Source organism: Bubalus kerabau, chromosome 8 (assembly GCF_029407905.1).
Source record: "Bubalus kerabau isolate K-KA32 ecotype Philippines breed swamp buffalo chromosome 8, PCC_UOA_SB_1v2, whole genome shotgun sequence".
NCBI classification, from domain to species: domain Eukaryota; kingdom Metazoa; phylum Chordata; class Mammalia; order Artiodactyla; family Bovidae; genus Bubalus; species Bubalus kerabau.
This window is the reverse complement of record NC_073631.1, coordinates 118,261,802-118,283,902: the sequence shown is the minus strand read 5'-3', so window position 1 is coordinate 118,283,902 and position 22,101 is coordinate 118,261,802. Positions and strand designations below refer to the sequence as shown.

The 22,101-nt window shown below is 47.9% G+C and overlaps 2 protein-coding genes, 1 long non-coding RNA gene and 1 pseudogene across 16 annotated transcripts in view; 3 read left to right on the top strand and 1 right to left on the bottom strand.

Annotated features, from left to right (window-relative positions):
* Positions 1-485: 485 nt before the first annotated feature.
* On the top strand, positions 486-3,427 carry LOC129659686 (60S ribosomal protein L37a-like; annotated as a pseudogene).
* A 3,426-nt stretch (positions 3,428-6,853) lies between these two features.
* CCT8L2 (chaperonin containing TCP1 subunit 8 like 2) lies at positions 6,854-8,546 on the bottom strand. Its single transcript, XM_055589427.1, has one exon. It carries the CDS (start codon positions 8,544-8,546, stop codon positions 6,942-6,944), a length of 1,605 nt encoding a protein of 534 aa, XP_055445402.1. The 3' UTR covers positions 6,854-6,941.
* Positions 8,547-12,312: 3,766 nt separating this feature from the next.
* On the top strand, positions 12,313-12,948 carry LOC129659689 (uncharacterized). The gene is made up of 2 exons (XR_008718185.1): positions 12,313-12,437; positions 12,710-12,948. It is a non-coding gene; the product is annotated as an uncharacterized LOC129659689 (long non-coding RNA).
* Positions 12,949-16,961: 4,013 nt separating this feature from the next.
* The window catches only part of KMT2C (lysine methyltransferase 2C), a 262,313-nt gene continuing 257,173 nt past the window's right edge, over positions 16,962-22,101 (top strand). For 13 of the 14 annotated variants that reach the window (XR_008718183.1, XM_055591330.1, XM_055591325.1 and 10 more), the window contains exon 1: positions 17,751-17,912. Coding sequence is in view for 13 of the 14 variants with exons in the window: in XM_055591330.1 (XP_055447305.1) it covers positions 17,752-17,912 (161 nt within the window). In the remaining variant the exon portion in view is untranslated. Of the gene's footprint in view, positions 16,979-17,750; positions 17,913-22,101 lie in introns of those variants that run through there. The other variant, XM_055591334.1, reaches the window with a different exon arrangement.

Below are 22,101 nucleotides of genomic sequence, written 5' to 3'. Positions count from 1 at the left end.
CTAATCCACCCCTAACCACTAGCTTTGTGAATTAAGACAAATGATGGAAATCGTACCATTTTACAAGTGGAAGAGGACTTAGATGTCATAGGGTTCAAGACTTCACTGGGAAGACTTGGAAACTGACCCCCACCGCCCCCACCCTGAAGATTAGTTTGGGTCTCACTTTCTGTGTCTCTGAAGTGGGTCTGATCATATTGGTTCTGGCTAATCTCACAGTGTCTATGTGGATCAGATGAGATAATGTTTCTATAAAGGGCTCAGTGTTGGGTGCTCAAGTCGTGTCCAACTCTTTGTGACCCCATGGACTGTAGCCCACCAGGCTCCTCTGTCCATGGAGTTATCCAGGCAAGAAGACTGGAGTGGGTTGCCATTTCCTTCTCCAGTAAAGGGCTCAGGAAAGAAACAACAATGCTGTTCTTATGCAAGACATTTTATTATTAATGTAGTAATAACACGTTAGTAAGAGGAGAAATGAAGAGGAGAAAAGGAGAGTATATTCAATATTCAAAAGATATACTTACTTGCCTCAAAGAGATGAATATTAATACTTACAAATGAGGAAGGGGTGTGCCTGGTTGGGTGAAGTGGGGGAGGTGTGAGGTGTGGACTGCTGTTCCCTTAGGGAGTGGTGCAGGGAGTGGCTGTTAGGGTGGGGAGGGCTGGTGAGGTAGTTGCTTATAAACTGAAGTTATCTCTCCTGGAGTGACTTTTGAGAAGAGGAAGGTCATTCACTCAGGAGGACAAATCTAGATTTCAAGGTAATCTTACATTTCTGTAGATCAGGTCCTCTGCTAAATTGATGCCAAGACAGGACTGTCATGCAAGAGACTGATAGGAGGAAATATCCACAAGGGAAGGAAGGGGAGAGAGTTGGAGGGGGCAGAGATCTGACCCCTGGGAGGGGGAGGCGGAGCTGGTCAAGTAGATCAGCAGGTCTCTGCTTGCAGGGCAGCTTTGAGATGGCTTTAAGACTGTCCCTCTGAGGAGCCAGGTTCCCTTTGAGGAGTGTGCTGGTGGATTCCAAGGAAGGTGAGGAGGCGTTCAGTTCCTCTGCCTGTAGCAGGAGATGGGAGTTGGGTGTTTACAAAGTCCCACACCATCCAGGAGGTTTAAAAACAGCTTCCTTCATTCACTCACTCCATAGGCTGATCATTACCCAGTGTCATGAGTCAGTGGCTGTAGCAAGAGATGCATGTGACTCATGTCTTTTCTAGTTATCTTCTGTCTACTTTCTAATATCTCTAAAGGAAAAGTTTGCCTGATTGAGATTCCTAGCCTGTTGGCCAAGTTAATTCCTGGTATCTGGGTAGTTCTTAACACTGAGTTGGCACTGAATAAATGTTCAAGTTGCGATACTGAATCCAAATGTCCCCCACTCTTACTTGAAATATAAAGAGCCACATTTACTTCTAGAACTCTCCATAGTTTACTATGAAGAATGAAGAAAATTTTGGGCTGTCAGCACTTCTAGAAACCCATTATTTAGTTAAGTTCAAAATAAGAGAGTTCAGTAGAAGAAAAACTTTATGAAAGTAAAATGCTGAAGAGATCAGAAGAGAGTGAAAGAAAGAAGAGAAGTTTAAGGAAAAAAAAAAACTTTTTTTTTTTTGTGGCCACCTGGCTTGTGGGATCTTAGTTTCCAGACCAGGGATAGCACCCAGGCCCTTAACAGTGCAAGTACAGAGTCCTAACCACTGAACCACCAGGGAACTTCCAAAGGAGAAGAAATGTAATTTATGAAAAGGAAATCCAGATCTTGGGGAGAAAATAGGGTATCATGTTTCTAAAACTGCCAGGAAAAAAAAAAAAAAAAAACAACTCCAGGCAAAGAATATTAATTACTTGTTGTGATGAGAGCCCATCAAACTGATGGAGAAGTAGAAACCATGGGCAAAAGAAATGAAGAACTGGTTGCTTCAGGGTTTGAAATAAACCAAGTGAAAAGACAACACAGAAAATAAAATGTTGGCAGGAGGAGAAAAGCAATTATATCTAATGAATTTGTAACATAATAGAAAAATGGAGTAAAATGAAAATATTTTCTCTGAATAAATATTATATTACTATTTCTATATTTCAAATCACTGATGGTATTCTCATTCTCTACTACTTAGTGCCTACCATCATATAGGGCAAAATAAACATTTGCACAGAAATAGGAAAGCATCATTTCAAACTGTGACATTAACACCTCAGTCTCTATGGATGGACCTCTGTGGTGTGATGCTGAACATCTGAATACAGACTTTAAATTTCAAAGAAAAGCTCACACAACTCAATAGCAAAAAACAAACAATGTAATTGTAAAATGGACAGAAGATCTGAACATTTTTTTCTAAGAAGACATACAAATGCCAACATTTGAGTACATGAAAAGGTGTTCAACAACACTAATCATCAGAGAAATGTAAATCAGAATCAGAATGGGGAGGGGAGGGATGAATTGGGAGACTGGGATTGACATATACTCACTACTATATATAAAATAGATAACTCTGCTCGCTCAGTACCATATATACAATAGATAACTGATAAGAACCTACTGTATAGGATAGGGAACCTTACTCAACACTCTATAATGGCCTATATGGGAAAATAATCTTAAAATGGATAAATGGATATACATAACTGATACACTTTGCTGTACACCTAAAGCTAATGCAACATTGTAAATCAACTATACTCCAATAAAAATTTTTAAAGAGAAAATCATAATGGGCTATCACCTCCCACCTGTCTATTATCAAAGAGGCAGGGACTTCCCTGGTGGTCCGGTGGTTAAGAGCACGCCTTACAGCTCTCGGGCTGGGACCTAGTTTGCCGCAACATGGTGGAACGCACCGAGGAGGTCAGAATCGCGGGCAAACGCGGGACCCGTCCCAGTGCCTCCCTCAGGAAAATGGCGCGGAAAATTGAAATCAGCCAGCACGTGGACTACACCTGCTCCTTCTGTGGCAAAACCAAAATGACGAGACGTGCTGGGGGCGTTTGGCTCTGTGGTTCCTGCGTGAGAACAGAAGCTGGCGGCGCCTGGACCTGCAGCTCCACCTCTGCTCTCTCTGGAGAGCCGCTGTCAGAGACTGCAGGAACTGAAGGGCCGGTAGGAGCGTCACTATCTGATAATGCTGCTAGCCTGTAATAAATGGGTTAATTTATGTAACAACAACAGAAAAGAGGGTGCCTTACAATGCAGGGGCCTTGGGTTCAATCCCTGGTCAGGGAATTAAGGTCCCACATACTGCAGGGCAACTAAACCTGTGCAGCAAGTTCCCATGGGCCTCAACTAAGACCCGATGCAGCCAAATAAACACATTAAAAAACCCCCAAAACTTGTAACTATGTGTGGCGATACGTGTTAGCTAATTGTTGGTGATTGTTTCACGATACATGCCTATGTCAAATCATTCTGTCATATGGCTAAAACTAATACGTTGATTATATCTCAAGCAAGGCTAAATTTCAGTAACATCTGGGTATATTTCGAAATGTTTTCTATTTAAGTTTCAGAAATTATAGGATGTGCAGATTTTTCTCAGGTTAAAATCTAATGTAGGAAAAACATTCAGGTCTTTTTGTAAACTGTTTTTCATATGAGACAATATTGCAATGGATTATTTCACCTTCTGTAAACAAATTGCATTAATAAAATTGAGGGAGAAGGAGGTTTTCAATCAAAATGAATGTAGGAATGAAATGTGAAGCGCGTAGTATTTGGCATCTACACAGGCAAGACGGGGACTGGCTTGCAGATCTCGCTGCTAGGGGTTAGGGGCGGGGATGCTGGGCCAGAGCTTGGGGTGCTTCCCTGGAGAGCAAGCTCAGGCATGCAGCCACAGTGGGGGTCTCTGCAGTGCTAGTTTCTGGAGTCAGTGGGCACAGGAAACAATACTGGGGTAACTACAGGGGTGAAGATGTTTTTTAAAATGTGTAATGATCTGGATATGAAATCGTTCTCCGTTGTGCCTTCAGTGAAGTTCAGAGAGGCACTCGCCAGAATCCACCGCTCCTTTCTGATGCATTCATTCAGTGAGAAGAAAACTTATGGGGATAGCCATGATTTTGTTTTTAACCTGTGTGACGAATAAGAACAGCATCTCAAATCTGCCTTTTGATACAGACAGACTGCCACTGTAGTCTCTCTTACTTAGCTTCATAGTAACCAAAGGCAAACTCTCTTAGTGCTAGAGTGTCTGAATGCCACATTTGGTCTTTCCATGTGTAGACAGTTTGAATTTCCAAGCCCCGAACTCAATGTGTTGAAAAGGTTTCTATAATTAAATGATCTTAAAATTTCTTTTTCCTGCTCCCTTTCTCCCTGTTGGTAGAATATTTCATTTAGTTAATTCCAGATAAATTTAGTCCCTTCATGGTTATTCTTGATCAGTCTTCAAATTTTTTTTTAATTGTAGTTGATTTACAATATTGTGTTAATTTCTGCTGTACAGCAAAGTGATTCAGTTATACATACATATTTATATTATTTTCCAGAATGGTTTATCACAGGATATTGAATATGGTTTCCTGTGCTATACAGTAGGGCCTTGTTGTTTATCCATTCTGCATATAATAGTTTGCATCTGCTAATCCCAAACTCCCAATGTATCCTTCTCCCACCCACCACCCCGCCCCACTTGGCAACCACAAGTCTGGTCTCTGTGTCTGTGAGTCTATTTCTGTTTATATATATATATATATATATATGCTGCTGCTAAGTCACTTCAGTCGTGTCCGACTCTATGCAACCCCATAGACGGCAGCCCACCAGGCTCCCCCGTCCCTGGGATTCTCCAGGCAAGAACACTGGAGTGGGTTGCCATTTCCTTCTCCAATTCATGAAAGGGAAAAGTGAAAGTGAAGTCACTCAGTCCTGTCCGACTCTTTGCGACCCCATGGTCTGCAGCCTACCAGGCTCCTCCGTCCATGGGATTTTCCAGGCAAGAGTACTGGAGTGGGGTGCCATTGCCTTCTCCAATATACATATATATATATAAATATATAATTGTGTGTATGTCTGTGTGTGTATGTCTGTCTGTCTAGGGGAAAGGAGATGGTAATGTTACAGTATGATTTCTCCCCAAGTAAATTATCAAAAAATTCACTTGTGTATCAAAGTTAGGGCATTTAAAAGATACTAAGTTACATTATTTGACTTATGTATGTCTTGGATCTATAACTAAAACGTTCTCTGTGAGCAAGAGCCATCTTTAATTTATTTTGCAAAATGATTATGGCTTTCTGCCTAATTTAGAAAACACTAATTGTATGTTTTCCAAGGGCCATTTTGAGACATACTTTCTTCATAATCATAGGGGTTATGTCTATGAAAACAACACAACAGAGGAATTTGATTGGGGCAATAAAATAATGAATAAGAGAATGGGTTTTCCACTTCTATTTACTGTGTAACTTTACCCAATCACTTAATTTTTCTGAAGCTCAATTGTGTCTCCAGAAGCTGAGCAATAACAAGCTTCTTTCTCCTAAGTTTGTTTTGATGATTAAATGAGTACAAAGTGCTTTTGAACTGCTTTACAAAGTTAACTATCATCATCACTATGATTATGGAATTTGAGACTCTATGAGAACAATATGGAACCTGAGGGCAGGGGAGAAATATGACAGCATTTACTTATATTTGCTAAGATTTAATAATGAAGACAAACAAGGACAGACCCACCCATGGAGGATGTTGTATAGATCTGAAGTTTGTAATAGTGAGTCTAGTTTTAGTACATTTTCATCCACTATCCTTTGTTCACTAACAGATTCTCAGGATTTCATTTCCGGGTTTCAAAGAATCTTTGCCTGCTGTAAGACAGTTGTTTCTTGAGTTTGGTTTTCTCTCCAAATGCTTAAGCTTTTTTGTTTTGATTCCAATAGACTGCAGCCTCCCATCGCCTCACTTCTGCCCCGACATGCTGCTCTCTTCCCAGAGGCAGAGAAACTCAGACGGCTAAGTGGGAAAGGCTTTGGGTAACATGCTCTGGCTCTACTCAAACCCCTCTTTATTGCCCAGGGATACCTGGTCATGGGCTTCCCTGGAGGCTCAGACAGTAAAGAATCCGCCTCGAAATGCGGGAGACCTGGGTTCAATCCCTGGGTTGGGAAGATCCCCTGGAGGAGGGCATGACAACCCACTCCAGTAATCTTGCCTGGAAAATCCCATGGACAGAGGAGCCTGGAGGGTTAGCGTCCATGGGGATGCAAAGAGTTGGACATGACTGAGCGACTAAGCACAGCACAGTACAGCACCTTGTCATAATCACAGCCTGGCCAGGACACCCTGGTGCAGGGTGCTCCCCACTGCTCCTCTCCTACTCCAGAGCTGTGTGTGGTTCTAAGGAGTGTGTTCTTATCTTTTGTTATACATGCCAAGGATGCTTTTTAAAAATAGTATTGCCTCCCACCTCATTTTTTTTCTTTTACATTGATTTTTTTTTGCCTTAATATTCTCTCTTTTCCCAAATAATCACAACAGAAATGAGTGGTCACTCCTTTAAGCTGAAACTGATGTTCTCAGATTGTTAAAGTGACATCTGGATAGAAATTCACATATATTAGAATTCATGCAAGAATACTCAAAATAGTTTAGAGATACCTGCTTTTTTTTTTTTTTTTTTACATTCCCCAAACCCAGTTACTCAATTTAAAAATCTTTAATGGAATTGAATCTTGCTTTTCTTGGAGGGAAGGAACAGAATCTGATGGAGAGAAACAGGAAACGAAAAAAGCCAAGAATCTGAAAGGAAGTAAATCAAGAAGGACTCTGCTTGTGGTTCTTTATATGTTGTTTTTATCTAAAGAAATGGACTCAAATAGCACCAAGCTTGGAGGCAACACAAGGCAAACATTCATTTTTTGGGGTGGCAGCGCCCTTCTTAGCGACCCCACTTTATTAAGGATGTTGCCAGTTATTTGTTCCAAGGGCTCCGTTTATCTCACAGGGGACGGGCACTCCTCTTCTTGGGTTCAGGATTCGGGTCCTGCGGATATGCGGGACTTTTCTTGGCCAAGACAACATCATCAACAGTCAGGAGCTGTTGAACCACGTCAGCCACGGCTCGAAGTCCTTGGGCTTTGGCTATCAGGGTGTCCCACACTTCTTCCTGGGCCACATTTATTATCCCCTCGACCCCCACTCCTATGAGGAAGTTTCCAGCCTGGTGAGCTCCGTTCATTTCTGCCATCACGTCGGGGACAGCTAAGCCTGCGTTCTCTGCCAAAGTTTCCGGAAGAGATTGCAGGGCTTGGGCGAACGCCAGGAAGGTGGGGCCGTTGGGCCCTTCCAGTTTGGTCCCTTTCTCCGAGAGCATCTTCGCCAGGGCCATCTCTGTGGCCCCAGCTCCGGGGAGCAGTCTGGGGTCCTGGCACAGCTGGAAGTAGGCGTCAATGCCGCTGTAGGCGGCCTGCTCGGCCCCCCGCAGCCCATGGGCAGTGGCCCCCCTGAGGACCAAGGTGAGGGCAGGGGTGCCTGAACTCTCCCACTCAAACACCACGGCCAAAGCTTCTCCCAGCTCCTGCCCGTACACCCTCTGACACTTCCCTGGCTCCAGCGGAGGAACGAGGTAAGGCGTCAAAGGGGTGCGCAGCACCTCGCTCAGATAAACCATCTCCCGCCGGGACGCGACCTGGATCACCATGAGGCCGTACTTGTCCGCTTGCGTGAGGGTCTTCTCGTCGATGTCCCCCGAGACCACAACCACGTTAGCCGCAGCAGCCAGCTGGGCCACCTGCTTTTCTATCAGACTCTCGCTGCCTTTCCGGAACCGGATCAGGTCATCGGGGCTGGAGAGCCGGGCGGTGGCCGGAGCAAGGGGGCGGGCGGGCCCGAAGTCGCAGGCCAAGAGAGCCACGCGGGCACCACTGAGCACCATGGTCACCTGGCCGCAGGGCTTGCCCAGCAGGGCCAGGCCGGGCAGCAGGCACGAGTCCTCCTGCCGCGCGCCAGGCAGCGCGCACACGCCCACGCGCTCCGGCCGGAAGCCGCCGTCCAGCTCCCGCGTGGCCCAGCACGCATGCGCCACCAGCCCAGCCAGGTGGTCGGTGCGCCAGAGCGCGTGCGTGTTCATGACCGAGCGCAGCGCCCAGACCGGGTCCTCCAGGGGCCCCAGCGCGCGGACAGCCAGCGACGGCAGCAGGGCCAGCGTCTCCGCGGCCACCGCCGCGTAGGCCTCGCGGAGCTGGGCGCGCGGCAGGCCGGCCCGCAGCAGGCGCTCGGCCTGTGCCAGCAGCGCCTGGGCCAGGAGGACCACGAAGGCCGCGCCGTCGCCGCTCTGCTCCGCCTGGCCCTGCGCCGCCTCCCGTAGCAGCCGGGCAGCCGGGTGCTCCAGCTCCAGCGCCCGCAGGATGGCCGCGGCGTGCCCCGTGAGCACAGTGTCGCCTTTGGCGGTGACGAGGAGCTTCTGCCGCCCCTGGGGCCCGTAGCAGGGCCGCAGGACTCGGGCCAAGGTGTCTGTCGCGGTCAGGCTGCTCAGCAGGTGCTTCTCCTCTGCCGGCAGCCGCTCGGGCAGCTCCGGCGCAGTTGGAGGCGCTCTGCGGTCCATGGCACGCGCGGGGGCCCAGCAGGCCGCACACACGCGCTAGAACAGCCACGAGGCGCCCAGAGAGGCGATCTTTGAAGGCTCTCCAGGGGTCAGAGGGAAAAGCAGTCTCTGGAGAAGTAGGCACAAGGGTGATCTGCTGAGACCTCAGCCCTAAAACCACCCCCACCCCCCCGAGTTATCTGCAAAGGGACGAGCCTGCGGGGCCTCTGGAGCTTGTGTGCTGAAACAGATCTCACCTCGATTAAGTCACAGAGTGGCACACGGAACCAGGCAGGGAATGAGGTCACAGAAGGACGGACCATGAGTTGGGAGGCTCTGGGGCAGGCGGCCGTCAGGCCTGTTGTCCAGCAGAGAAAGGACACCGGTGCCCGCGGCCCCGGAGTTTCTTTTAAACTTTCAAGACAACAGATGAGGACAGAGAAGAGAAAACCAAAGGAAAACACCCACTCTCTTCAGATTCTGGGTAATGCTGTGGCTCCTGTTGTTTGGTTGGTTGGGGGTTTGTTTGTTTGTTTTGAGAAGGAAACAGTTTTGTTTACTTTTTGTGCAGTACTCTGTAACCCTAACCACCTCAGTTACCTGTGTGCCCAGGCCTCTTCAGCTACCTTATCCTCATCAGGTTCCTTGAGGTGTCTGCTGGCCTGTTTGTCTTTCAAGCTGCAGGAGTGAGAACCTGCCCAGCATAGGACAGACAAGTCTTCCCAATGACAGTGACTGACCTGGCAAAGGCAGGTCAAGACAAGGGAGGGCAAGAGGCCAACAGCCTGCAGACAGAGTAATAGACATGGACGCAGAGGAGTGAGAGCGAACGGGAGGGCGGTAAAGCAGAGTGAGCGAGGCTGGGCCTGCCGCCCTCCCCCTCTGCCCTTGGAATCTGAGCTCCCTTCTTCCGACCTCCCTCTCTTCCGACCTCCCTCTCTTCCTTCTCCTGCTCCTTCCTTTCTGCATGTGGCACCTCCTGGAGTAATGATTGCTTCTTTTTTAGTCTGTGTAACAAATATTTATGAGCATCCAGCTCATAGTTCAGTGTACTGGGGACACAAAGATGGCAGGCATGTGAGACCAGTGCGGCAAAGAGACTGGTGCCACATGGGTACAGCTTCCTTAGGTGTTGGGGTGCTAGCTGGCGGTGATGAACCTAGCTGTTAAGATTAGGGAAAGACCTGTGACATCCGGGAACCTAAAAAGAAATGACACAAATGAACTTATTCACAAAACAGAAACAGAGTCACAGACATAGAGAAGGAATGCATGGTTACCAGCCGGGAAGGATGAAGGGAAGGGATCGTTAAGGAGTTTGGTATAGACATGTACACACTGCTTTATGTAAAAGGATCACCTGCAAGGTCCTACTGTACAGCACAGGGAACTCTGCTCAGTGTTAGGTGGCAGCCTGGATGGGAGGGGAGTTTGCAGGAGAATGGATACATCTGGCTGAGTCCCTTGGCTGTCCCCCTGAAACTATCGCAATATCAGCTATACTCTGATATAAAATAATTTAAAAAAAGATTAGGGAAAGAGAGAAAAGCCATTTTTCATTTGGAAAAACTGTTTTTACTTCATTTAATGGCGAATGAAAAAAAAAGGAAAACTTCTAAAAACTAGATCTCTGAAACTGATTTATACCATGCAGGATTGGTGATAGTTTGGTGAGTGTTGTTTTAATATTTCCACAGACAAGTGGATAGTAATAAAGAAAAGGAAAAGGAGGTCACATGAACGTTAAATACAATTAAAGCTAAAAAAAAGATAAATTTGGAGAAAAATTTTTCTTTGAAAAGCAACTTGATTCCTTTTGTAAAAATAATAGCCATTCATCACACAACTTAAAAAGAAAAACAACAAAGAAAGTATACCTTATTTGGAATCCCAGCCCAGAGACAGTATTTGTTTATATTTTGGTGAACATTATTACTTTATGCACATATGTATATTTGTTGTGGATTTACACAGTTTTACATAAGTGGGTTACATGATACATATTGTATATGCTTGACTGTGATAATTTTCCCCTTGATATTATCTTGGATGAGAAGTCTTTCTTAGGACATACCATGTTCTCGGAAGACCGTGGGCAACTATTTTACCTTTTTAGATTTTAGAGACTCCATTAGAAAAGGTGTTATCCTCCACGCCCCGTTTCTGAAAGCCAGTAACGCTGAGAAGAGTGTCACGTATCGAATGCTGGTTATTGGGGGCAAAGATGACTTGCTTGTTTCCTTATGGCAAAGTAAAATGTAAAGACCAACAAAATGTAGCAAAGTATCCATGTATACTTGTATACCTGGATATAAATAGTTTCTTTTTTAAACTTAAATACTCCTGTAAGGGATCATCCTGGAGAAATATCAATAACCTCAAATATGCAGATGACACCACCCTTATGGCAGAAGTGAAGAGGAACTAAAAAGCCTCTTGATTAAAGTGAAAGAGGAGAGTGAAGAAATTGGCTTAAAGCTCAACATTCAGAAAGCTAAGATCATGGCATCCGGTCCCATCACTTCATGGCAAATAGATGGGGAAACAGTGTCAGACTTTATTTTTTTTGGCTCCAAAATCACGGTAGATGGTGATTGCAGCCATGAAATTAAAAGATGCTTACTCCTTGGAAGGAAAGTTATGATCAACCTAGATAGCAAACTAAAAAGCAGAGACATTACTTTGCCAACAAAGGTCCATCTAGTCAAGGCTATGGTTTTTCCAGTGGTCATGTATGGATGTGAGAGTTGGACTGTGAAGAAAGCTGAGCACTGAAGAATTGATGCTTTTGAACTGTGGTGTTGGAGAAGACTCTTGAGAGTCCCTTGGACTGCAAGGAGATCCAACCAGTCTATTCTGAAGGAGATCAGCCCTGGGTGTTCTTTGGAAGGAATGATGCTAAAGCTGAAACTCCAGTACTTTGGCCACCTCATGCGAAGAGTTGACTCATTGGAAAAGACTCTGATGCTGGGAGGGATTAGGGGCAGGAGGAAAAGGGGACGACAGAGAATGAGATGGCTGGATGGCATCACTGACTCTATGGACGTGAGCTTGAGTGAACTCCGGGAGATGGTGATGGACAGGGAGGCCTGGCGTGCTGCAGTTCATGGGGTCGCAAAGAGTCGGACACGGCTGAGCGACTGAACTGAACTGAACTGAAGGGATCATCTTAGCTGTATTTCTTAAAAGTAACATTTTCCCATTTATTTTACTTATTCAGCAACTCTCTTGGGCCTCTGCTGAGTCATAGGGGTAGAAGGTGAATAAGGCAGACATGAGGGGTGGTCTCCTGTGGACTTAGGCTGGGAAGCAGACAGCTAAGGGGGCCATTCATTACCAGCCAGGAGAGCTGTGATGAGGAGAGCACAGGTATTGTAGAAGCATCCAGGGGAACTTCAACCTTCATTATGGGGAGAATGGTGGTCAGGGTGAGGTGAAGTCTAAAGAGAGCTGAAGGGCTGTTCAGGTGGCTCAGCGATAAAGAATCTACCTGCTGATGCAGGAGATGTGGGTTTGATCCCTGTGTCAGGAAGATCCCCTGGAGGAGGAAATGGCAACCCGCTCCAGTATTCTTGTCTAGGAAATCCCAGGGACAGAGGAGCCTGGCGGGCAGGCTACAGTCCCGCAAGAGTTGCAAAAGAGTCAGACTAAAACAACAACAACAGAAAGGTGAAGCGGGGAGGGGGGTGGGCGGGGAGAGGGGGAGAGAAGTGGGAATTGGCCAAGGGCTGGCGGGGTGGGAGGGGCTGGGACAGCCTCGTGAGGTTTGGAGCCCGCCAAAAATAGTCCTGAGTTCAAGGTGTGGCGCGAAAGGAAGAACAGCACTTTGGCTGGAGGGTGGCAGGGACTCCCGAGGGCCTAGTGAGCCATGCTGAGGAATTTAGAATTCAACTTGAAGGCTGATGCGGGGCTGTAAGTTCCATGTCCATATTTATTTTTGGTTGTGCTGGGTCCTTGTTGCTGCGCGGGCTTTTCTTTAGTTGGGGCATTCGAGGGCTACTCTTTCTTGCAGTACCTGGGCTTCTCCTTGGTGTGGCCTCTCGTTGCGGAGCACAGGCTCTAGGGCACATGGACTTAAGTTGTAGCAGGAGAGCTCAGTAGCTGTGGTGCATGGGCTTAGCTGTTCTACCGCCTGTGGGATCTTTCCAGACCAGGGATCGAACCTGTGTCTCCTGTGTTGGCAGGTGGATTCTTAACCACTGAGCCACCAAGGAAGCTCTGAACTGAAGTTTTTTGATGTACTTCTACACAGATCAAACCAACCACGGAACTACTGAATCTCAACTCTGTTACTATGTGGACACCATCGTTGTTAAATTCACTTTGATTTTATTTATTTGGATAAGTTGATTCCATGTAAAATAATGTAAACAACTTTTGTGTGCGTCAAGAAGAGCTTGCATGCAGTTGACTCATATACAAATTTCTAACAATATACACCGTGATCTGCTAAGATGGGTAGGCATCAATATAGGCTGTTCGGTGGTTATACTGGGTTGAATATTCCCACCCCACCCCTGCCCTCCAGCATTCACATTCTCTCCCAAAACCTCAGCATGTGACCTCATTTGGAAGTAGGATTGTTGTGGATGTAATTATTAATTAAGATGAGGTCATACTGGTGGAGGGTAGACCATTAATCTAATATTCCTTACAAGAAGAGAAGACACACACACAGGGGAGCACCATGAGGGAGGACACAGACACTCAGGGAAGATGCCACGTGATGATGGAGGCAGGTAGGAGAGGTGCATCCGCAAGCTGAGGGAAGCCAAGGACTGCTTGTCACGTCCACGTCCCCCCGACACTGAGAGGGACGTGGAACCGACGCTTCCCAGAGCCCACCACGAAGAACCAGCCCTGCTGACACCTTGGTTTTGGACTTCTAGCCACTGGGACTGTGAGAGAAAACATTTCTGTTGTTTTAAGCTGCCTATTTGCGGTCGCTTTTTGCAGTAGCCATAGGAAGCTAATAACAGTAGTCTGCAGCAAGGAACCTAAGAAAGTGTATGTGTGTGTACACTGGACAGGCCTGTCTGCTGCCTTCTCCCATCCCTGCCCTTCCCCCACATCCCCAGATGCATTTCTTTTAAAACTATGGTCTTGTACACAGTAAATATTTAATCTATTTATGTGTTTTCCCATGTTTATTTTTCAGTCGCCTGCCACCCTTTTTGTGGTTGTCTTGTTCAGTAGTGCCAGGTTTAAAGTATAGAACCCTAGAGGGCAAGATGCATATCTCTGTAAAATGAGCTCTGCTGCTGCTGCTGCTGCTGCTAAGTCGCTTCAGTCGTGTCCGACTCTGTGCGACCCCATGGACGGCAGCCCACCAGGCTCCCCCGTCCCTGGGATTCTCCAGGCAAGAACACTGGAGTGGGTTGCCATTTCCTTCAAAATGAGCTCTAGACCATCTCAAACTCTGATACACAAGTTATTTCTGAAGGTGATTATTCTGTTTATTTCCTTCTCAGTTTCTTCCCTTAATTTTTCCACCACACAGGTACATGTACACAGGTACATTATTGAAATAACTTATGTAATATAATATGAATTTTTAAATTTAAAAATGCACTATAGACTAAATATGGACTCATAGTGGCTGAAATTCTTTTAAAAACATTTTCCCCCCACTGAAAAATAAAGGACCAAAAAAGAATTACTGCAACTTTTAAAAGTGCAACGTTAATAGTAAAAATATGAACAAATTTTATAAGATCTAGAATTTACATTTTAGTGGTCTTTTTACACAATCATAAAATTTTGGTTCCTAAAACCTTGAGGAATTTAAGACTATGGGAATACAAAAAGAGAGGGATACCATTTAGTAGTGAACTTATGGGAAAGCCTCATAAATACTTTTATGTTCACTGAACCAAAGTGATAAAGACTGCTCTGTAAAGAAAGACATATCAATGACATTTTATAGGCCTTCAATAGTAAGTCTACTGTACCATGAATTTTTATTCGGTCATTTGTATGTTAGACTCTTAGAATCTCCTTTGCTTATAGGAGTTTCATGAGATGTTGCTTTTTCTTTTTTGAAGATAACAACCCTCACTCCCCATCCACATTTTGAACATCTACTATATATTTGTGATTAGACTACATCTGCTCTGGAAGACTGATACAAAGAAATATAAGAAGTGAAAGTCCAGCCCTGTAGAGTTCATTGCTGTTAACACTGTTGCATACCTACCCTGTTTTCAAGGTGCCTATTTAACATGTGTACTTATTAGAAAGAAGACATTCTATTTTTTTTTTTGCATTTGGTCTTCCCAGGTGCTTGCTGACTTTCTGATTTTATAATTTTGAGGAACCTACCTAAGCTACCTGCCTCCTGGATTTTTGCCATTGTGGTCTCAAAACTGTGTAATTTGGATGACAGAGACGGAAACAACTTTGAAAGACCTTTATTTATGTCGAATAAGTATTCCTTGAATACTTCCTCTGCATCCCGGGTTATGTTTTGCCTGCTGTGCCCTCAATAAGTTCAAGCTGATGAGCCTCCCATCAGTGCTGTTAAAACAGCTCCCAGCCACCTGTCTGCTCACAGCAGCCAAAAGAATGGAAATTTAACATCGGCTTTACCTTCATCATCTTCTGTCTTTCTAGAAGCACAGCCTCTGTTTCTACCCTTCCATTTATCCTGCCCACTTTTCTCTTCCCAGTCCCTTTTAAAATTGTCTCCAGCAGGAGTGACTTGCAGTTTGCACATTTCTGACCCTTAATTTCTCCAGAGCTGACAAGTATTCTGAAGTAAATTGCCCTGATGTAGAATTTTGTGCATATGAAACACACAGTTGGAAATGACTCTTCTCAATGCAGTACTTAAGATAAACATTTGGATCGATAATCCAATTTTTGAAAGTACGTTTGTAATGTACAGAAAAGGAAAAAGCGTAATAATAAGCATTAAATATATATATTATATATAATATTATATAAATATATAACTTCTTACATTTATCATTAGTCATGTATATGTTGTATTTCTATAGACAAAGTCAGACACTTAAAGTTTGTATTTACCAAGCCAGCGTCTCAGTCTCAAATTGTAAATTTATTAAACGTGGAAAAGCCAGCAGGAACCAAACCCTGAAGGAGTTCAAATTCTTACTGTAGTCCTCATTTCAAAAAACTATGCTTTAGTCAGAACACGCTCTGGAAATCAAAGTGTATTTGCCTAAATAAGAAAACACAATTGAAAGTTTATATTCTGCCTACTGGGGAGGAAGTGAAGGCAAACGACGAAGCAGGAAAAACGGCGTATTATTCTTACCTTACACTAGAACTGTGTCGTGAAAACTGATGAAAATCCTGAGAATGCCTTGGGTGTCCGGCCTAGAGTGTGTGCCTGGAAAATGAGAGTTTGCCCCTGTGCTTTCGCAAACGGTTGGTTGCTAGTTCTTAGTATTTTGTCCCCATTCAAATCTACGGTCTTTCCACTCCGCTAGTGAACTCACAAGAACAAATTGTCCCAGGGTTGATCCCTGTTGGAATAAGAAGCCCAGGATCCCACCCACATCTGTACCTCTCCTTTCTGAGTAAGTGTCCATTTCAGGTTTCTGACCCTCAGCCCCGTTTTTCTTTCATCCTTTTCACGTATTCTAAGAGGCAGCTTACAACTCCTTCGATTTTTGTCCCCGCATCGCATCTCACCCAACGTTCAAATCGAGTTGTCGGGTTTTTTTTTTTTTTTTTTTTTTACTGACTTATTATGTCTTTCAGCCTTTTTATTCCTCAGAATGCCATCTTTTTGTCTGACAGCTTTATAAACCCTTTCAGGATCATTTTGAAAACGACGTGGCAATAACGAAAGTACCCCTGGAATAGGATTAGAACGAAGTTGCACTCCATTTCTCTCTCTCCACAGACGCGCATTAAAAAAACGAAAGAACGCTGAACGTGCGCCCGGCGGAGTCCCTCCGGGCCGGTCCCCCGCGCCCCGCCGAGGGTGGGGCGGGGTGGGGTGGGGCGGGGGCGCCGAAAGGGGAGCCCGGGCCGGCCGCGCGCCGGGGCGCGACCGTCTCGCACCCACCCCCGCCCCCGTCCGCGGCTGTGTTGGGGGGTGGGGGCGCCGAGCGCCTTCGGAGCGGGGACGCGGCCCTGCCCCCGTCCTCGCCCTGCCTCCGCGCGTTCCCCAGGACCCCGATCCCGGACTCCCTCCTCCGCAGTTTGTCGTTCTCCCGGGGCCGGGGCCGGAGCCGGAGCCGGAGCCGCGGCGCAGCCGGGGCCGCCGCGTCAGAGGAGGAGGGAGCGGGGGCGGGGGAGGGGCGGTGAGGTCAGCGGCGGCGGCGCGTCCGCGGGCGGCGCATGCGCGGAACGAGCCCCCCCGTGAGTGGCAGCGGCGGCGGCGGCGCGCGGGGGGCGGCGGGGTGGGGGAAGGGGAGGGGGCGGGGGCGTCGCGGCGGCCGTGTGTGGGCGAGACCGGCGGCGAGTTTGAGAGGGCTGAGGTGCGGGGGCGCTCGGGGCAGACCCAGCGGCGGCCCTCGCGCGACGGCCCCTGTCGAGTGTGTGTGTGTCTGTGTGTGCGTGTGTGGTACACGCACACCCGCAAAACTTCCTCCTTCCCAGCCCCGGAGGGCGGGCGCGGGCGCTGAGGGGCCGGTGCTCTCGCGCAGCCCGGAACCCACAACAACAACTGGAGCAGCTGTCAAAACTTCGCCGCCGCCGCCCCGCCTGACGCGGCTCGCGCAGGGGAGGGGCCGCCGGCGGGGGGCGCGACCCCCGCCCGCGGGGCCGCAGCTCCCCGAACCGCGGCCCCTTTCTCCTCCCCGCCGCGGGCGGCCTGGGGGAGGGGCGCGGGCGGAGACCCCCGGGGCCGGCCGCCCCCCGCCCCCGCCCCCGCCCCTCAGGAGCCCCGCCCCGCCCGGCGCCGCCCGCGCCCGCTCCCGCACCGCCCGGCGCCCGCCCGCCGGCCCCGCCCGCGCTCCCCGCCCCGGCCCCTCCCTCCCTCCCGCCGCCCCGCCCGCCGCCCCCCGCCCGGCCCCTGCGCGCCGAGGTGCGCGCGCCCGCGCGTATGTGTGTGAGTGCGTGTCCTGCTCGCTCCATGTTGCCGCCTCTCCCGGTACCTGCTGCTGCTGCTGCTGCTCCCGGGGCTGCGGGAAATGCGAGAGGCTGAGCCGGGGAGGAGGAACCCGAGCAGCAGCGGCGGCGGCGGCGGCGGCGGCGGGAGGAGCCCCCCAGGAGGAGGACCGGGATCCATGTGTCTTTCCTGGTGACTAGGATGTCGTCGGAGGAGGACAAGAGCGCGGAGCAGCCGCAGCCGCCGCCACCACCCCCCGAGGAGCCCGGAGCCCCGGCCCCGAGCCCCGCAGCCGCAGACAAAAGACCTCGGGGCCGGCCTCGCAAAGATGGCGCTTCCCCTTTCCAGAGAGCCAGAAAGAAGTAAGTTGAGTGTGAGGGAGCCAGGCCGGGAGCCAGCGGCGGCGGCGGCGGCGGCCGCCGGCCCGGAGCTGTCACCGGCGCGCCCCGGGCCCCGCCGCCCCCGGCCGCCCCCGCGGGGTGGGGGTGGGGCCCCGCCGGCCGCGCGGCTCCGGGCCCCGGGGGCGCCCGCCCGCCCCGCGCGCCCGCCCCGCGCCCCGCGCGCCGGCGCCCGGCCTCCCGCGGGCGCCCCGCACCGCCCTCCGCGGCCGGGCCCCCGACGGCCCGCGCCGCCGCCACACTTTACTTTTTTTTTAGTTTGGGCCCCGGCGCCGCGGTTTCTGGGGCTTCTGTGTTTGGAGAAATTTCTCGTAGCCGCCGCTGGGCCTCGCCGGCTCGTTGGCTATCCCAGCCCGAGGCGCAGCTGGGGAGTCGCGGCGCCGGCCTCGCGTTCGGCACCCCCGGGCGCTCGCCGAGCTGTCAAAACGCCGGGGCCAGGTGGTCCCCCGGGCCGGCCGGCGGGCGGCGAGCAGCAGCCGGAGCCGGGCTGCTTTTGTCAGCCGGCCGCGGATTTAACTTTCCTCGCTTCCCCACCCCCGCCAGCCTCGGGCTCCGGGGCTTCACCGGCGCGTCGGGAAGTCTCACGGCCGCTCCCCTCCCCCGCCCGGCCCGCACCGCCCGGCCCGAGCCGCTCAAACTCCGTGTGGTGGCCGCGCGGGGACCGCGAGCGCCAAGTTTTTGGAAATGTCGCTCCCAATCGCCGGCCGAGCGTGGGGAGCACGTTGGTGCAGCTCCGGACGGATGGAAACCGCGACCGAACTCGCCTCGAGGAGCCGCCTCCGAGCCGTGAGCGGGGCCGGAGCGGCTCTCGGGTGCTTCGGAGCCGGCACCCCGGGGCTGGGCAGCGCCGGTTTTCGGTTGTTAGAAATGCCTTTTTGCAGCATGGTTCTCGGACAACTTTGCCCGTGGAATCCAGAAAGCCATTTCGTACCGGGGAGTCGCCGAGCGCTCGTGGCTCTCGAGGGTGCCGAGCAGGTCCGTGGCCGCCCTAGGAGTTGTGGAATGGATCGGGTGCTTACTCATTTCATTATATGGTCGTCTCCTGCCAGTGCGAGGGTGCTGCGGACGCAGCGGAGAGCAGCTCACTTACGGATTTTCTGGGTTTTTGTTCTAGTTTGGCTTTTTTTTTTTCGGATGGGGTGCATTCATTTAGCAATAGCATTGTTAACGTTTGGTGATACATAGTAAAAACAGGAGTGTGAACCCAGGCAGAGAACAGGGTTGTGGGAGCCCCATGAAGCCCTGGACTGGGTATGTGCTCCTTCTTGCTTCGCTGTCCTTATACTGTGAAAGCGACTCAGGGCCTTCGACTTGCCTCCATATTTTATGGCCAGCTCTTACCTAGCTGTGACGAATCGCGAGGGAAACAAGTACAGGATGTATACAGTATTGCATTTGCTCCTTTGTGATACAAAGTTGGGGGTTACTGTATCACTCGCGTTGTAGTGTCTGATACAAAATGCCAGTGTTATTCCTGTATTAACAAATCTGGAGAAGGAAGGTGCAGGTTTAAGTAATTTTAAACTTCTTTGCCACTTTTTTGGTATCCTTTAAAGCAACACATAGGAAGCCACAGTAGGGTTTTAACTTCATTACTTCCCATTTTCACTATTTCATTCTTTGTGAACATTAATCTTGGATTATTATATGTTTTAGGCTTGTTTTTAAATTTTTACCCTAGAAAGAGTAGACCTATCAGTATTGTTCCCACCCTGCGCATGCAAGTGTGTGTGTGTATGTGTACGTGTACACTTCCCCTGAAATTGCAATGAGCTCATTTGTATTAGTGCAGCTCCTGAGTACACCGGGAGAAAGGTTGGTTTAGGGTATTGTCACTTTATTATTTTAATTTTTATCACTTATATTATGAAGGAGAAGGTAGCCCTCTGAGAGATTAAAACTTTTCTACAGAATGACAGTAATACATCAGTATAAAAATCTCAACACTTTGGAAGATGTTTAGAACAATTCTAAATTTTGAGAGTTTTCTTTTTTAAATTTGGAAGCTGGCACTGTGGTCCTTACAGGTAATTAAGTCTAGTAGTAACTTGGATGGCTTCAAACTTTTTAGTGAATTCTTTAAAATTAGGTGTGTCTTTTGAAGAAGGAAATAGATATTCCAGTTGTTTTGGAAATATGTAAATGGAAGCTAATATCTGAAATGGGAGGCAAGGAGAGGGGTTTTCAATTGTGTAAATCCATACTGTACTAAGATACATGCAGAAAAGACCATGTAGTTAGCTGGGTAGTGCAGACCCTGAAAGTGAAACCGATGTGTAACAAATGTAAATTAGGTTTGTAAATGTTAAAATTATGTGGAATTGCAAATAATTACCTCAGAAATGAAAATTAGTATGTTTGTGGAATGCAGTGGAGATAAACGTGTTTAAATTGTCAGTGATATTTAGATGATCAGTAAGTGGGTTGTTTTACCCTAGAGAAGATGCCTTATGGCAGTATTTTTTAAAAGTAGGTTGGTGTATTTGTTTTGGTTTAAAAGAAAAAGGTAACTATGGACTAATAAATACACATTCTTTTGAGTTTAAATTTTTAGATATTTAATAATTAGGTAAATATTTCTTATTTTATAGTGTTAGATCATTTTTATGTTTTAATCACATTTGAAAAGCATATGCGGTTACTGATTTTACAGTAACTATCGTTACTTTAAAATTATGTATACAGGACTACCCTAGTGGTCCAGTGGGTAAGACTCCAAGCTTCCAGGGCAGGGGCGCAGGTTCTATCCCAGGCCAAGGAACTAGATCCCACATGCAAGAACTAAGAGTTTGCACATTGCAACTAAATCCCAATGCAGCTAAATAAATTAAAAATACATATATATTTACAATCTAAAATCAAGAAATTTGTACTGAAGCTATTAATCTTAGAGGCAGAGTTTGAAAAGTGGGTATGAAAATAGGGAAATACTAAGTAGAACGGTCAGGTTTGCACATGTCTAAAAGTTCTTTTGCGCAGTAAGGACTGTCTGTCACTTGGTCGTTATCAGAGGTCCAGGTCTTCCCATTGGTGCGGAAGCTCCTGCTGCTGGGCAGGCACTACCAGTGCCTCGAGTTATTTTTGTTAAGGTTAAGGAAACTCTTCCTGAAGCTTCGGTTGGTTCTTTTCTTCCTGAGACTATATATTCGCATTACTCTGTTGGGAAGCCAAGGAAGCATTCCACCCTGTTTCTTACCAAGTCAGTAAAGTTGGTGTTCAGCATGGGGGTGGTATGGGGATGGCACAGAAGCAGCAGGTGGCGGGGATAGGATTTCTGAGGCTCTATCCTTGACCTTTTCTGAATAAACTCCTTTCCCCCTGAACCAGGTTTCTTTTCAGAGGTCAGTTAGTGTTATTAGAAAGTCACCTTGAGCATTATTGTAGAAAAAAGGGAGGCAGAACCAGCGATGTCTTCCAAGGGACCAGCAAACATGGCGGTGCTGCCCGGGACTGTTGCTGTCCTGTGTTTGTAAGCACATTTCCCCTGCCCCTCAGAGTTCTCATTTCTGTGGCTGTGAACTTGAAGTCAGCAGAACAAAAACAAACAGAAAACTGCACTGCGTTATAATATATGCAGTTTCATAAAACAGCAGTTTATAGTTGAGGGATACCACTGTTGTTTGTGCTTTTTGAGATGATGCAAATTTGTAACTTTTATGATAGTTATTCTTTTTCTTACTTTTCACGAAATTAGATATGTGGGAATTTTCAGTAGTTACTGGTCTCTAGCACTTAATGGGCACTGAGATGCTTTACTTTACCTGAAGAGCTGATCCTGGAATGGCAGCCTCTCTCATCTCTGAGGTGGGCTCATTAGCTTGCTGTCGCCCTGCTGTTGGCCATCTTCATGGAATCTCTCGTCTTTCAGAATGCATTTTTAGTCTAAAATACAAATTATATTTGATATATTATTATTAATATGTAAACTTGGTCAACATGGATTTCCAGGTAAATTTAAAAGTATTAAAACAATTTGCTTTCTCATTTTACAGATAGTGGTTTAGTACATTTTCTTATTGTCAGTTAATTCTGCCATGCCAGATCTGTGGTCACTTGCAGGGTGACAAGACACACTCCTCTAACCTCTCCTTCTCCTTCACCTTTTTGCGAAACTGCATATTATTTATTCCCCAGCCCAGAGTCAGATTCCCTC

What these genes read in the sequence shown, in the direction of transcription:
- CCT8L2 (XM_055589427.1), bottom strand. Translation starts at nt 8,546, where the DNA reads ATGGACCGCAGAGCGCCTCCAACTGCGCCGGAGCTGCCCGAGCGGCTG.